Raw genomic sequence first — 15,339 nt, 5'->3', positions numbered from 1 at the left:
GAGTCGATGACAATTTTTAGGGCCTTCCTCTGACACCGCCTGGTATAGAGATCCTGGATGGCAGGGAGCTCAACCCCAGTGATGTACTGGGCGGGCCGTAAGCACTACCCTCTGTAGCGCCTTGTGGTCGAATTCCAAACAGTTGCCATACCAAGCGGTGATACAGTCAAGATGTCAAGATGCTCTCAATGTTGCAGCTGGAGAACTTTTTGAGGATCTGAGGGCCCATACCAAATCTTCGTTGGAAGAGGCGTTGTTGTGCTTTCTTCACGATAGTGTTGGTGTGTGTGGACCATGTTAATTCCATAGTGATGTTTACACCGAGGAACTTGAAGATCTCGACCCACTCCACTATAGCCCGTTGATGTGGATTGGGGGCGTGTTCGCATCTCCGTTTCATGTAGTCCACAATCAGCTCTTTTGTCTTGCTAACGTTAAGGGAGAGGTTATTGTCCTGGCACCAGACTGCCAGGTCATTGACTTCCTCCCTATAGGCTGGCTCATCGTCGTCAGTGATCAGGCCTACCACTGTTGTGTCGTCAGCAAACTTTATAATGGTGTTGGAGTTGTGTGTGGCCAAGTAGTCGTTAGGGATAAGGGAGTACAGGAGGGGACTAAAAACACACCCCTGAGGGGCCCCCGTGTTGAGGGTCAACGTAGCGGAAGTTATTTAAGGATATCGGACATGACAATTGACATTAATGCATGCTAATAGCTACTGTAATTGATCAGTCCAAAATTGCTTTTTAATTCTGTCAAGCAAATAAATATAGTGTAAGTATTCAGACCCTTTATGCAGTACTTTGTTGAAGGACCTTTGGCAGCGATAACAGCGTAGAGTTTTCTTGGGTATGAAGCTACAAGCTTGGCACACCTGTATTTAGGGAGTTTTTCCTGTTCTAGTCTGCAGATCCTCTCAATCTATGCATTGCTGTATAGGTATTTTCAGATCTCTCCAGAGATTTTAAATTGGGTTCAAGTCCAGGCTCTTGCTAGGCCACTCAAGGACATTCAGAGACTTGTCCCAAAGCCACTCCTGCTTTGTCTTGGCTGTGTGCTTATGGTCACTGTCCTTTTGGAATGTGAACTTTCACCCCAGTCTGAGGTCCTGAGCGCAGGTTTTCATCAAGAACCTCTCTGTACTTTGCTCCGTTCATCTTTGCCTCGATCCTGACTAGTGTCCCAGTCCCTGCCACTGAAAAACATCCCCACAGCATGATGCTGCCACCACCATGCTTCACCGTGAGGATGGTGCCAGGTTTCCTCCAGACGTGATGTTTGGCATTCAGGCCAAAGAGTTCAATCTTGGTTTCATCAGACCAGAGAATCTTGTTTCTCATGGTCTGAAAGTCTTACGGTGCCTTTTGGCAAACTCCAAGCGGGCTGTCATGTGCCTTTTACTGAGGAGTGGCTTCCGTCTGTCCACTTTACCATAAAGGCCTGGTTGGTGGAGTGCTGCAGAGATGGTTGTCCTTCTGGAAGTTTATCCCATCTCCACAGGGGAACTCTAGAGCTCTGTCAGACTGACCATGGGGTTCTTGGTCACCTCCATGACGAAGGCCCTTCTCCCCTGATTGCTCAGTTTGGCCGGGCGGCCAGCACAAGGAAGTCTTGGTGGTTCCAAACTTCTTCTATTTAAGAATGATGGAGGCCACTGTGTTTTTGGGGAGCTTCAATGCTGCAGAAGTGTTTTGGTAACCTTCCCCAGATCTGTGCCTCGACACAATCCTTTCTCGGATTTCTACGGACAATTCCTTCGACCTCATGGCTTGGTTTTTGCTCTGACATGCACTGTCAACCTTATATAGACAGGTGTGTGCCTTTCCAAATCATGTCCAATCAATTTAATTTACCACAGGTGGACTCCAATGAAGTTGTAGAAATATCTCGATGATAATTGGAAACAGGATGCACCTGAGCTCAATTTGAGTCTCATAGCAAAGAGTCTGAATACTTATGTAAATATGTTTTTTATGTTTTTTATTTTTAATACATTTGCAAAAATATATACAGACCTGTTTTTGCTTTGTCATTATGGGGTATTGCGTGTAGATTGCTGAGGATGTTTTTTATTTAATCAATTTTTTGAATAAGGCTGTAACGTAACCAAATGTGGAAAAGGGGAAGGGGTCTGAATACTTTCCGAAGGCACTGCATACCGTGTAATTAAATATCATGAAAGAAATGGTGCTTGAATACATACATTTTTCAGTGTAAATCCTCTTGGACTTGTATGCTTACATATTTACTGATAGGGGTCAAATTTGACTGGTCCTTCCCTGTCTGTCTCCCCCAGGCAATGTAGCAGAGGCAGTAAAGGCTGCCATCGCTGCTGGCTACAGACACATTGACAGGGCTTTCTTCTACCAGAATGAGGCTGAGGTGGGAGAGGGCATCCAGGCCATGATCCAGGAGGGAACAGTGAAGAGAGATGACCTGTTCATAGTCAGCAAGGTGCTGTCTCACATATCACACTTTTCAGAATTCACAACATAGGGTGAATTCAGAAAAAGTGGCACTTTTTGCTTTTCCGTCCTTCTGTAACCTCTTTCAACATCTATCCAACATATTAACCTAACACATGATACCTTTCTAAAATCCTCAAGATGTTCCCTAATCACACAAAAAGGGCAAATGTTCATATCATATTAACAGGAGGCATCACACACCCATTTGTGCACACTGAGCCCAAACCATATTTTCAGTTTGCGTTTGGTAAAACGGGACAGAAGGTTAGATAACAATGCTGTCCTAGTTTATAGGCCTAATTATACCTCAATGAGAATTAAATTCACACTTTGTTGTTATGTTATCGTCTTGAGGATTTCAGAATTGTATCATGTGTTGGGCTTATATGTTGAATAGATGTCGAAAGAGGTTACAGAAGACGGAAATGCAAAAAGTGGGACAGCATATTAACTGGGACAGCTTAATGCTGACACGTTTCTGTTTCTTGCTCTGACAAGTGAACATCTAAACTACTGTTACTAAGCCCTTGCAGAGAAACCACATGATCAAAATCACATCACTTCATTGGTGTGCCATCATAGGGCTTGGCAAATCAAGCTTCAGAGAGGAAGCTCACCGAGTGAAGCACACGGTATCTGTGACACAGTTTTTTTTTTACTGTTTTGATGTTAAGGTTATAAAACTCATAAATAATAACTGTGCCAAACTGTGGTGTAAACGTGAATACTATGTACTGGTGCGTCAAAATAAATACAAATGTTTCCAATATGAAGTTTACATTTTGTAAATCAGTCATTTGTTGTTGTCGTCTTGCTTTACCAACCATAGCTAGCTGAAGTAGGACAGCATGGAGTAGCTAATGTGGGACAGTCTTTTAGGCTTTTCCAATGGAGGAAAGAGATCCAGTTTACATTAAGGACCCCCTGTACCTAGGTTAGGCTGGGCTCTGGTTCTTGTAGTACTGTTATCCTATTGTGGTACTATGTTTTCCAGAGTACAATGGCACCAAACAGAACTATAGTAGGTTTACTGTGTGTGTATGCATCTGGGAATTGATAGAAGTGTTGGTCAAATGGTGAATACTGTTATCCCATTGAACCTTTCAGGTGATGTGTAGTCTATGAGTGTGTCTCAGATTTCGTTCCAAATGGCACCCTATTCCATATAGCCTAGGGTGCATTACTGCCTGAGCTGGCCATAAGTAGTGCCTTATAGGGTGCCTGTGCCATTTTGGACGCAGCCCCAATCCATTCAGATTGCCATTCTTGTTTTTCTCTTTCTACCAGCTGCTCTTCCATGAGAAGTCCCCGGTGAAAGCAGCTTGTCAGAAGACCGTGAGTGCCTCAAACTGGATCATCTGGATCTCTAGCTCATCCACGGCCCCGTGGGAATGAAGGTGAACTCTCTCCCTATAGTCCTCTTGACATGCATACTGTTTCAACATGTCTTTGAAAAATCCTTGTATCTTGTAATACTCTTCTAATACAACACTTGAACTGAAGATAGAAATGATGGTTTTAGGTTGTTTTGATGAAATAGTTCCATTTAAAGCTTATAGTACCTGCACTGCCTGACTTGCCTATAAAAAAAATGTCTTTGCTCCCATTTATTAAATTACTCACACATTTTGTCAGGCATAATTTAGAAAAACAATTCCACCCTTTGATGATTAAATGGTGGGGATGATATGCGCTGTCATCACTCAATTATTTATTGTGATGTTGTAGATTAGGGATGAGCCGTTTCCTGTGGACAGCGAGGGGTTCACTGTAGCCAGGGAAACAAGCTTCCTGGACACCTGGGAGGTGAGAATGACAGGAAGTCAAATGAAGATAATTTCAGGATCATTTTTTACATCATCATTACATTTAGATTATCCCCCTTTGAACATATCCATTTGGGTGTTCTGCTCACCATATATCTCAGGGTATGGAAGAACTTGTGGATGCAGGGATGGTCAAAGCCATAGGAATCTCTCATTTCAACCGGGATCAAACCGAAGCTATTCTGAACAAGCCAGGCCTCAAGTACAAGCCTACCAACAACCAGGTGTTCTTTGCCCTCTCTCCCAGCCAAAAATACCCATCTGCATTTTGAGATCTTTTAGAGCATAATGTAATTGTGTTGAAATTGTCTGATGTCCTAGTTGATGGGCAACATTTTCCTCTCGCAAACACACCTGTGTTGTGAGCAAATGCCTGGTAACTTATGGATGGGTGAAATTATAACATGCAGTGTGATTTATTCTATTTTATTCGGAGTCGCTGTGGATCTGTCTTTTCCCTGACCTTTTATTTTGAGCATTTTTCTCTCATGTGGCCAAAACTCAACAGTGCGCGCCACTAGGCAAAATACACAGGCAGGCTATGCTTCAGTTTGTTAACACCGTCTGTTCTAAAATTCGCTCACTGTACGTCATTCTAAACGACACTGTAGGTTACTTCCTAACAACACTGTATAACTCAAGAAGATCTATTGTGCATATCCCCATGAAATGGATCATATTGAGATCAACTTGTTGGTATGCAGAGGCTGCATGAATGTTTCACCGATAAAACTTGGAAGAATTATCATTCACGATTGACAGTGAGAAATGTGAAGGGTAGGAGAACACAAAAATGTGTGCTTAAAGTAGAGGTAAAGAAACACATGCTCAGAAGCATTTAGCACTCTGGGGGGGAAAAAGGACCGGGAAAAGTCATATGCACAGCTGCAGCTAATTTTATTTGACTAATGTGGTTGAATGTTTCTTATGACATCACCGGATGTCCCTGTCTGCTCCAGCTTGAGTACAGACACATGGAGGGAAATGTCCTATTGACACACACACACACACAGTTATTTGTCACAAATAATTATATTCTTCTCGTAACCTGCTATTATCCCAATAAGTTACTATGGTAACTGTCTGATCTGATGTTCTTGTATTTGGGCCAAACCAGATGAACCCTGTACATTTGAAGACCCAAACATCAAGCCCAGAGGACCATATCTCAGGTAAAGTGGGAGCCACAGTAACAGTCATGGCTTTTAGGTAAATAGAGAGATTTGGTATAGGGTCTATGGATCTTGCTCTGTGTTGTCCCTTAAAGGGGCAGTGAGGTCAAAAACATGATTTTCCTGTGCTTTATATATTTCCACACTATGAGGTTGGAATAGTACAGTGAAACCATGAAACGTATGATAATGCACATTTAGTGTAAAAACAATTTCAGCTTGTTTGGCTGGGTGGGGTTTTTGGGCCGCCTGGTGATAAGTTAATTAGGCCAATAACAAAGAGAGTTTGCCCTCCTCTCTGCTGATAACAGGTAGTTTTCAGGTTACACATTCCTCACAGTAGGCTCATCCAATTAGGCCCCTCTTTCAGACCACTAAGAAATTATTTGATATTGAGGTAAAAAAAAACATTTCTTGCTGTGATCTGACTGGGATCTTACTGTGATTGTTAGCAAAGAGCCATTTCTCAAGCAATAATTTTGCTAGGACTGCTGAGTGGGGAGGGAAAAACAGAAAATTAGCTGTTGACGACAGAGGTATGGAACTCTCTTTCTATTAACTCATTTACCATCTGGTGACGTCACCAGGCGGACCAAAACTCCGTCCCACCTAAACAGGCTGACATTTCAGGTGGTCTTTTCAAACAGCTCGTACACTAAAAGGTCATTATCAAAATGTTCACAATTTCACACTATTATTCCAACCTCATAATGTGTAAATATATATACAACATAGGAAAAATCACGTTTTTGACTGCACTGGCCCTTTAATCTCCTCATGTGTCTATTATCTTAGGTGCTGCTTAGTTTTCTGGTGCCAAAGAAAAGTGTGTCTAATTCCAAACTCAACCATGACTTAACACAGAAAGGACAACTTTATTGCCCTTGCCACCGTGCCAGAATGATTAATTCATTGTTTTTCCTGCGTGTACTGTAAGCCTGGATGTCAGGCAGATTTTGTTATGTAATGTATTTACTTTAGGCCGTTGCTTTTTACTTCAATGCATCTGTTAAATGTATCTGTGATTCTTAATGTCATTGCTTGTTTTTGCGGGTCTATCTTCTATTGATAGATATGCAGCTTTGTGTTATTTTATGGCTATAGGGACAATGACCTATGTAGCCTATTGGTTGTGCTCCTAGATGAGCCCTGCACGGAGCTCCGATTGTTCTGGCTGTCCACTTTGGTGGTGCTGAAATTGGCATCGCCGCTGAGTGGCGGTAGCCTTCTGTCCATGGTACTGAATCTATGGTCACGGCGTGTGCTGTTTTAATGAGCACATCTTGGGCTGCCGGTCTTCGTGGGGCTTCTCTTTCAACATCGCATGCTTTCTTGTGGGCAAACTTACAGTTGTTGTGTATATGGCTACATTTCAGATAGGCCTACATTTTTGTACATTTTGAATGTCGCAGTAGTAGGAACAATACTGTGTGTAGCCTGCTAAAAGATGTAAGCAAACGTTCACTCATCATGAAAACGTCACAGCCTACTTTTTCGCCCCGTCCCTGCGCTCTTGTTATAGCGTGTGTGTGTGTGTGTGTGTGTGTGTGTGTGTGTGTGTGTGTGTGTGTGTGTGTGTGTGTGTGTGTGTGTGTGTGTGTGTGTGTGTGTGTGTGTGTGTGTGTGTGTGTGTGTGTGTGTTTATTAGGATGAAATGTCAGGAATTGTGAAAAACGTTGTTTAAATGTATTTGGCTAAGGTGAATGTAAACTTCCGACTTCAACTGTACACACACACACACACACACATACACACACACATCCTCAATTCCTGTGCTGCTGCTTAAATTATTATTGATATGATTTGTTACTACGACTACACTGCTGTTAATTGATTATTGATTGCCATTACAATTAGTGTCTACAGTGCCTTCAGAAAGTATTCGTACCCCTTGACTTATTCCACATTTTGATTGATTAAATAGATTTCTAACCGATCTACACACAATACCCCATAATAACAAAGTGAAAATATGTTTTTAGAAATGTTTGCAAATTTTTTGAAAATGAAATACAGAAGTATCTCATTTACATAAGTATTCCCATCCCTGAATCAATACCTTTGGCGGAGATTACAGCTTTGAGTCACCTTGGGTATGTTTTCAGCAGTTTTGTACATCTGGATTTGAGGATTTCTTCCTGGCAGGTTTTCTCGTGCACGGTTAAGCTAGATGGGGAGCGGCGGTGAACAGTAATCTTCAAGTCTTTCCACAGATTTTCAATGGGATTCAAGTCTGGGCTTTGGCTGAGCCACTCAAGGACTTTCACATTCTCATTCTGAAGCCATTCCAGCATTGCTTTGGTTGTATGCTTGTGGTCATTGTCCTGTTGGAACGTACATTTTCACCCCAGTCTAAGGTCGTTTGCACTCTGAAGCAGGTTCTCATCAAGGATTTGCCTGTATATGGCTCCGTTCATTGTTCTTTCCATCCTTACCAGTCTCCCAGTCCCTGCTAAAAAGCATCCCCATAGCATGATGCTGCCACCACCATGCTCCACGGTAGGAATGGTGTTAGACGGGTGATGAGCTGTTCCTGGTGTTCTTCAGACATAGCACTTTGCATTCAGGCTAAAGAGTTCAATTTTTTGTCTTATCAGACCACAGAATCTTTTGCCTTGTGATCTGTCTTTAATTTTTCACCTGTTTTTTCCCCCCAATTTTGTGGTATCCAATTGGTAGTTACAGTCTTGTCTCATCGCTGCAACTCCCATACGGACTCGGGAGAGGCGAAGGTCGAGAGCCGCGTGTCCTCCGAAATACAATCCAACCAAGCCGCACTGCTTCTTGACACAATGCCCACTTAATCCGGAAGCCAGCCACACCAACGTGTCGGAGGAAACACTGTGCACTGCACCCGGCCCGCCACAGGAGTCGCTAGCGCGCGATGTGACAAGGACATCCATGCCGGCCAAACCCTCCCCTAAACCGGACGACACTGGGCCAATTGTGTGCAGCCCCATGGGTCTCCCGGTCGCGGCCGGCTAAAACAGAGCCTGGACTCGAACCCAGATGCAGTTAGTTAGACCACTGCGCCACTCGGGAGGTAATCTCAGAGTCTTTCACGTGCCTTTTTGCAAACACTAGGCTTGCTGTCATGTCTCCCATAAACCCCAGATTGGTGATGTGCTGTTGTCCTTCTGGCAGGCTCTCCCATCTCAACCAAGAAACTCAGAGTGGTCATTGGGTTCTTGGTCACCTCCCTGACAAAGGTCCTTCTAGCCCGGTTTGGTCGGACAGCCAGCTCTAGGCATTGTCAGGGCAATTCCAAATGTCTTCAATTTTCCAATGATAAAGATCACTGTGCTCTTGGAAACTTTCAACAAAAATTGTTTCCTTTCCCCAGATATATCTAAGAAATACTGCACTACAAAGGCAAAACGCAGTAACTGAAATCAGGCTTTGTAGTATCTGTCATATGACTGGTTTTACATTAGTCTCCAGTGATTATAAGGTCAAATAGTTTTCTCTTTAACCTTGGTTTAACTTGGTAAGTCAGTTAAGGACAAATGTTTATTTACAATGATGGCCTACCGGGAAACAGTGGGTTTACTGCCTTGTTCAGGGGCAGAACAACAGATTTTTACCTTGTCAGCTGCTCTCGGATTCAATCCAGCAACCTTTTGGTTACTGGCCCAACGCTCTTACCACTAGGCTACCCGACGCCCCAAAATATGTGTTGTTCATATTTACAATTCCCTTATCCAAGCAAATTACTAATTTACTACAGTACCAGTCAAAAGGAGTGTGCAAAGCTGTCATCAAGGCAAAGGGTAAGGCTACTTTGAAGAATCTCAAATATAACATATATTTTTATCTGTTTAACACTTTTTTTGGTTACTACATGATTCCATATGTGTTATTTCATAGTTTAGATGTCTTCACTATTATTCTACCACATAGAAAATAGTTTTTTTTAAACCCTGGAATGTGTAGGTGTGTCCAAACTTTTGACTGGTACTGTAGCTCTTATCAACTTGTACATTCCAGTGTTTGGAAAATGGTTTTATTTCTATGGAACAAAATTAAGTAGATGCTTTTTCCTCTTGGAATTGGTAGGTTCGCTAGACCTCATTCATGGTTTCCTCGCGCGTAAAGCTGGTGGAAGTATTAGGGAATTAGGTCAAGGTCAGAATATGGTGTATCTGTAGACACACCTCTGCCACACCGTCATTTATTCCATCTCCACCCAAAACGAATAGCACGCTAGTCTCATGTTTAAATTCAAGCTCAGAATACGCATAGAGAGAAAAGTGCGTAAAAAGGAATGAAGCAGTGCTTAACTCGGGTCAGAATCGGGCCCAAAATGACTACTCACTTGAGGATAGTACAGTACTTAAACATTGAATGTTATGATCCAGGTGGTTAAGTCTCAAGGGGGTAAAGCAGCCATCTAACCCCTTTTTCCCACAAAGAAACAATCTTTCTCCGCTAATGATTAACATAATGTTTGTTATTAATGATTTCAAGTGTTATGTAAATCAATTCAAAGAAAATCTATTCGGCTAATAGTATTTTCTGCTTTGTGTTCAGTAGACCCGTCTACTGATAGATTTGTTTCTCCTGGTCATGACTCATTTTCAAATAAAATTTTATTGGTCACATACACATATTTAGCAGATGTTATTGCGGGTGTGGCAAAATCTTGCAGTGGGCCTGAAGCACAGGGACCTGACCAATCGCTTCGGCGACTGCCAATCCACCGTGAGCCAGATCATCACTTCCTGTATTGCCTGCATGGCACTGCCTCCATCTGGATGTAACCAGAGTATCTAAGCCCACCTGCCCTTGGAATTCAAGAACTTTGCAGATACCCAGGTTCTGGTCGACTTCACCGAATTCCGCTGCCACACACCATCTTCCTCTACACAGACGACACCATTCTGTATACTTCTGGCCCTTCTTTGGACACTGTGCTAATTAACTTCTTTGGGATAGGGCGCAGTATTCAGAAGTTTGGATGAATGAGGTGCCCAAAGTAAACTGCCTGTTACTCAGGCCCAGAAGCAAGGATATGCATATAATTGGTAGCATAGACACTCTGAACTCTGAAGTTTCTAAAACTGTTAAAATATTGTCTGTGGGTATAACAGAACTGATTTGGCAGGCGAAACCCCGAGGACAATCCATCCAGAAAAAAATTATTCAGCTCACCTCTGATTACAATGGCTGGGAATGGTAATATAAAAGGAAGTCCTCCCAGATTGCAGTTCCTATGGCTTCCACTAGATGTCAACAGTCTTTAGAAAGAGTTTCAGGCTTGTTTTTTGAAAAATGAGCTAGAATCTGTAGTTTTCTAAGTGGCTCCCATTTTGGCTGTAGTGTTTGTAGTGCGTTCCGGGGAGTGCACATACTTCGTTATTTATCTCCGGTAATGATCTACGGTATTCTCCGTCTTAAATCTTATAGTTTATTTACATAATAGGGTACCTGAGGATTGATTATAAATGTTGTTTGACTTGTTTATAAGAAGTTTATTAGTAACTTAAGGGATTCATTTTGTATGTATTTGAACGAGGGAAACCGGTGGATTACTGAGTCAAGCGCACCATTGAAACTTACTTTTTTAGGATGTAAAGAAGGACTTTATCGAACAAAAGGACCATTTGTTATGTAGCTGGGAACCTTGGGATTGCAAAACTTTCGTGAAGCATCTGCTTGGTTGGAAAATCTTTGTGGCGCGCTCTGGTGAGTGCGCGCATTTGGTTATTTATCTCCGGTATTGAATATACTATTCTCCGTCTTAAATGTTATAATTTATTTACATATTAGGGTACCTGAGGATTGTTTAGGAACGTTGTTTGACATGTTTGGACCAAGTTTATTGGTAACGTTTGGGATTAATTTTGTATGCATTTTGAACAAGGGGATTATTGAATGAAGCGCGCCAAATAAACTGAACTTTTTGCGATATAAAGAAGGACTTTATTGAACAAAAGGACCATTTACTATGTAACTGGGACCCTTGTGATTGCAACCAGATGAAGATCTTCAAAGGTAAGGGATTTATTTTATCGCTATTTCTGACTTTCGCGATGCATCTGCTTTGTTGGAAAATGTTTTTAATGCTTTTGTATGCGGGGCGCAGTCCTCAGATAATCGCATGGTGTGCTTTCGCCGTAAAGCCTTTTTGAAATCTGACAACGCGGATGGATTAACAAGAAGTTAAGCTTTTAAATGATGTATGACAATTGTATTTTCATGAATGTTTTATTATTACGATTTCTGTAATTTGAATTTGGCACTGCAATTTCACCGGATGTTGTCGAGGTGTGCCACTAGCGGCACGTCTAGCCCAAATAAGTTTTAACTAACCTCCAGATGAGCTTCAATGCCATACAACTCTCCTTCCGCCACCTCCAACTGCTCTTAAATGCAAGTAAAACTAAATGCGTGCTCTTCAACCAATCGCTGCCCGCACCTGCCAGCCCATCCGACTTGCATCACTACTCTGGACGGTTCTGACTTAGAATATGCGGACAACTACAAATACATAGGTGTGTTTTTAGACTGTAAACTCTCCTTCCAGACTCACATTAAGCATCTTCAATCCAAAATTAAATCTAGAATCGGCTTCCTATGTCGCAACAAAGCATCCTTTACTCATGCTGCCAAACATACCCTCGTAAAACTGACCATCCTACCGATCCTCGACTTCGGTGATGTCATTTACAAAATAGCCTCCAACTCTACTCAACAAATTGGATGCAGTCTATCACAGTGCCATCCGTTTTGTTACCAAAGCCCCATATACTACCCACCATTGCGACCTGTACGCTCTCGTTGGCTAGCCCTCGCTTCATTCTCGTCGCCAAACCCACTGGCTCCAGGTCATCTACAAGTCTCTGCTAGGTAAAGCCCCGCCTTATCTCAGCTCACCGGTCACCATAGCAGCACGCGCTCCAGCAGGTATATCTCACTAGTCACCCCCAAAGTCAATTTCTCCTTTGGCCGCCTTCCAGTTCTCTGCTGCCAATGACTGGAACGAACTGCAAAAATCACTGAAGCTGGAGACTCATATCTCCCTCACTAACTTTAAGTACCAGCTGTCAGAGCAGCTCACAGATCACTGCACCTGTACATAGCCCATCTGTAATACAGCCCATCCAATTACCTCATCCCCATACTGTATGTATTTATTTATCTTGCTCCTTTGCACCACAGTATCTCTACTTGCACATTCATCTTCTGCACATCAATCACTCCAGTGTTTAATTGGTATATTGTAATTACTTCGCCACCATGGCCTATTTATTGCCTTACCTCCCTTATCCTACCTAATTTGCACACACTGTATATAGATCTTGTTCTACTATATTATTGACTGTATGTTTGTTTATTCCATGTGTAACTCTGTGTTGTTGTATGTGTCAAACTGCTTTGCTTTATTCTTGGCCAGGTTGCAGTTGTAAATGAGAACTTGTTCTCAACTAGCCTACCTGGTTAAATAAAGGTAAAGTATATATATATATTTTTAAATTAGCGGTACAGTCTTTCTCCACCTTCAATGGGATGGTGGGGATGGCAACACATGGCGCGGTCATGTTTGTATCTGTACTTTATCCTGGATCTGTAAAGTGACAAGGAGCTATTCCAGCAATGTGGAATTGTTCCCTTACTCACCTCAGACACAGACATTGCAACGTCCACTGGCCAACTTCCTGGTAAAATTCCTCCTGATGCCAGCAGAGTGCAAAGGTTAAGGAGGGTGAGACATGGATCATTGCAAAGCTGAGGGGAATGGTAGAGTGGACGAAGCGGAGAGTCAAAGGCCACAAGCTTGTTTGAGACAGTGCTCCCCCTGTACCTCTCAGATACCATGAATCAACTGTTCACATGCCTGCTGGTCAACAACCAACATGAACAACTATCAGCAGTTAAAGCGCCAGGGTACAGGCGGAAAGGAAGTGAGGGGGGAGTTGGGCATCTTGTTCCGTCTACTCCTCTCTGACCAGATACTGTACTGCTGGAAGTGATTTTGAAGAACCAGCAGGGGGCACTCCTCTCCTCTCACTGCTAAAGTAGAAACCAATGCGGCACAAATTATGCAGATGTTCGACCAATGTTCAAGTGCTTCGTTAAGTTGTTGCACTTTCTGTAGAACTATTTGTCTAAACTAACCTTTCCTTTCCTGAGAAGATTTCATTTTGTTGGAGGGTCGTTCGTAGAGAAAAAGTTTAATGCAATTCCAGGAGAACCAAACGTCATCCAATTCACTGGAGTAAATACTATCTGTGTAGAGAAAGAAAGATCTACCTCATTCCTCTGAGTGTAATGCACTGTATGACAGCTCCTCGGAAGATGGGGAAAAGCAAGTGTTACGTTCTCCACTTGAAAAGTATCACAGTCATCTTTTAACACTTGCCTCTGTGTAATTGTTGCTATTTAAGGAAATGCATGAGTGTATTTTCTGTAAACCTGTGAAAAACACATATTTGATCATTTCTCTTTTAGAAACCCTTTTAGAAACCCAAACACAATTGTCTGCATTTTATTTTATGAAAAACATACAATGTTGACAAACCAATAGTCTAATTGTTTCAAATTCAAAAAAATGTAGGCTACTGTATGCAAAGTATAAAGGAATATAAACCATACAGCATCCAATATAATCAATATATATAAATGAATACAACACTTTAGTCCAGATGGTATGGGCCTTCTGTGTGCCAGCTATGTCGTCCACAGACTTATTTTCCTAATAATCAGCCATTCTTTTTGACTGGCAGTCACCACAATACGTACACACTGGATGTCAAAGGCAATCTTGTGGTCCACGTCTTGAACCTCAATGTGGCCATTTTTAAACTCCCCTAACGTGATGTAGGAAGAACACTGCCTTCCTCTCTTTGTACCCACCAGCTTCTCTCCTACTTCCAGAGCTCCATGGTGCAGGATATCGTTCTGACGATCGTCCGTTCCTGTCAAGATTTTGATATTGCTAATATTGCTTGGTTCGTGAAAGACAATGACAAAGAAGTCTCCGGTAGAGGGAGGTTTCCCCCAAAAGTATTCGTCCACACTGCTATAAGCCTTGGTGGCATCATAGTTTTCAAATACATTAATGTTTGTGTACAGGCTGGCAGGAGGGTTGTCAGGGATGTCAATAAAGTCTTCTTCGAAGTCATCATCCTTCAACTTGTTCTCTGTCCCCTTATATGAGGAGTAGTAGCCCATGTGCTGGAACAGAGAGGGCTTGAAGCGGATCACATCTTTCTGGGCCAACAGGCCCCGGAAGTGAATAAGAAGCCAGTCGCAAGGCATCTCCTGGTAGAACATGAGCAGGAAGTGGACCAGGCGCGGAAGGTCTCTTGATTGGTAGAGCTTCCCTATGTAGCCAAGCTTGGAGAACTCCAGCATCACCCAGTACGAGCCTTCCCTGGAGGTGACCACCTTCTTCAGGGATGTCAGGAAGTTCCGTGAGCAGAGCACATCGTCCTCCAGCATCATGTAAAAATCTGAGAGGTTGGTGCAGAAGTTGAGGAGGAAGGCGTAGTCCACGTTCTGCTTGGAGCGGAAGCGTACCCTGTCCTCTGGGTCGTTGTAGTTCCTTTTCAGCCCATCCAGTGATGGGTAGTACTCCTCAGGGGCATGGATCACTAGGAGATGCCCAGCGATGATGTGGTGGGCAAACTTCCTGGAGATGTCCTGCACCAGGTTTTCACACCAAGCCAGGTCAAAGTCCGCCAGGTGAACCACTACCACGATCTCTTTCAGTTCCTCATAACTGGACTGGTCAAAAATGGATTTGATCGTTTCCATGAGGTAATTCCCTTTTTTTCTTTTCACAGATGACAACCCAATGGTTAGATATTCTGTAAACACAAACATTGATATGATTCCAAATCAAATTATTTTTGAACAAATCATTGAGTT

The 15,339-nt window shown here is 42.6% G+C and overlaps 1 protein-coding gene and 1 pseudogene across 1 annotated transcript; one reads left to right on the top strand and one right to left on the bottom strand.

Annotated features, from left to right (window-relative positions):
- Positions 1-2,286: 2,286 nt before the first annotated feature.
- Positions 2,287-4,566, top strand: LOC129867679 (aldo-keto reductase family 1 member B1-like; annotated as a pseudogene).
- A 9,372-nt stretch (positions 4,567-13,938) lies between these two features.
- On the bottom strand, positions 13,939-15,294 carry LOC129867678 (alpha-1,3-mannosyl-glycoprotein 4-beta-N-acetylglucosaminyltransferase C-like). Its single transcript, XM_055941247.1, has one exon. It carries the CDS (start codon positions 15,292-15,294, stop codon positions 14,137-14,139), a length of 1,158 nt encoding a protein of 385 aa, XP_055797222.1. The 3' UTR covers positions 13,939-14,136.
- Positions 15,295-15,339: the final 45 nt, after the last annotated feature.

This window comes from Salvelinus fontinalis, chromosome 12, assembly GCF_029448725.1.
Source record: "Salvelinus fontinalis isolate EN_2023a chromosome 12, ASM2944872v1, whole genome shotgun sequence".
In the NCBI taxonomy this organism is placed as follows: domain Eukaryota; kingdom Metazoa; phylum Chordata; class Actinopteri; order Salmoniformes; family Salmonidae; genus Salvelinus; species Salvelinus fontinalis.
This window is presented reverse-complemented; position numbering and strand designations above follow the sequence as displayed.

Coding starts and splice junctions, on each gene's coding strand:
- LOC129867678 (XM_055941247.1), bottom strand. CDS start 15,294: ATGTTTGTGTTTACAGAATATCTAACCATTGGGTTGTCATCTGTGAAA.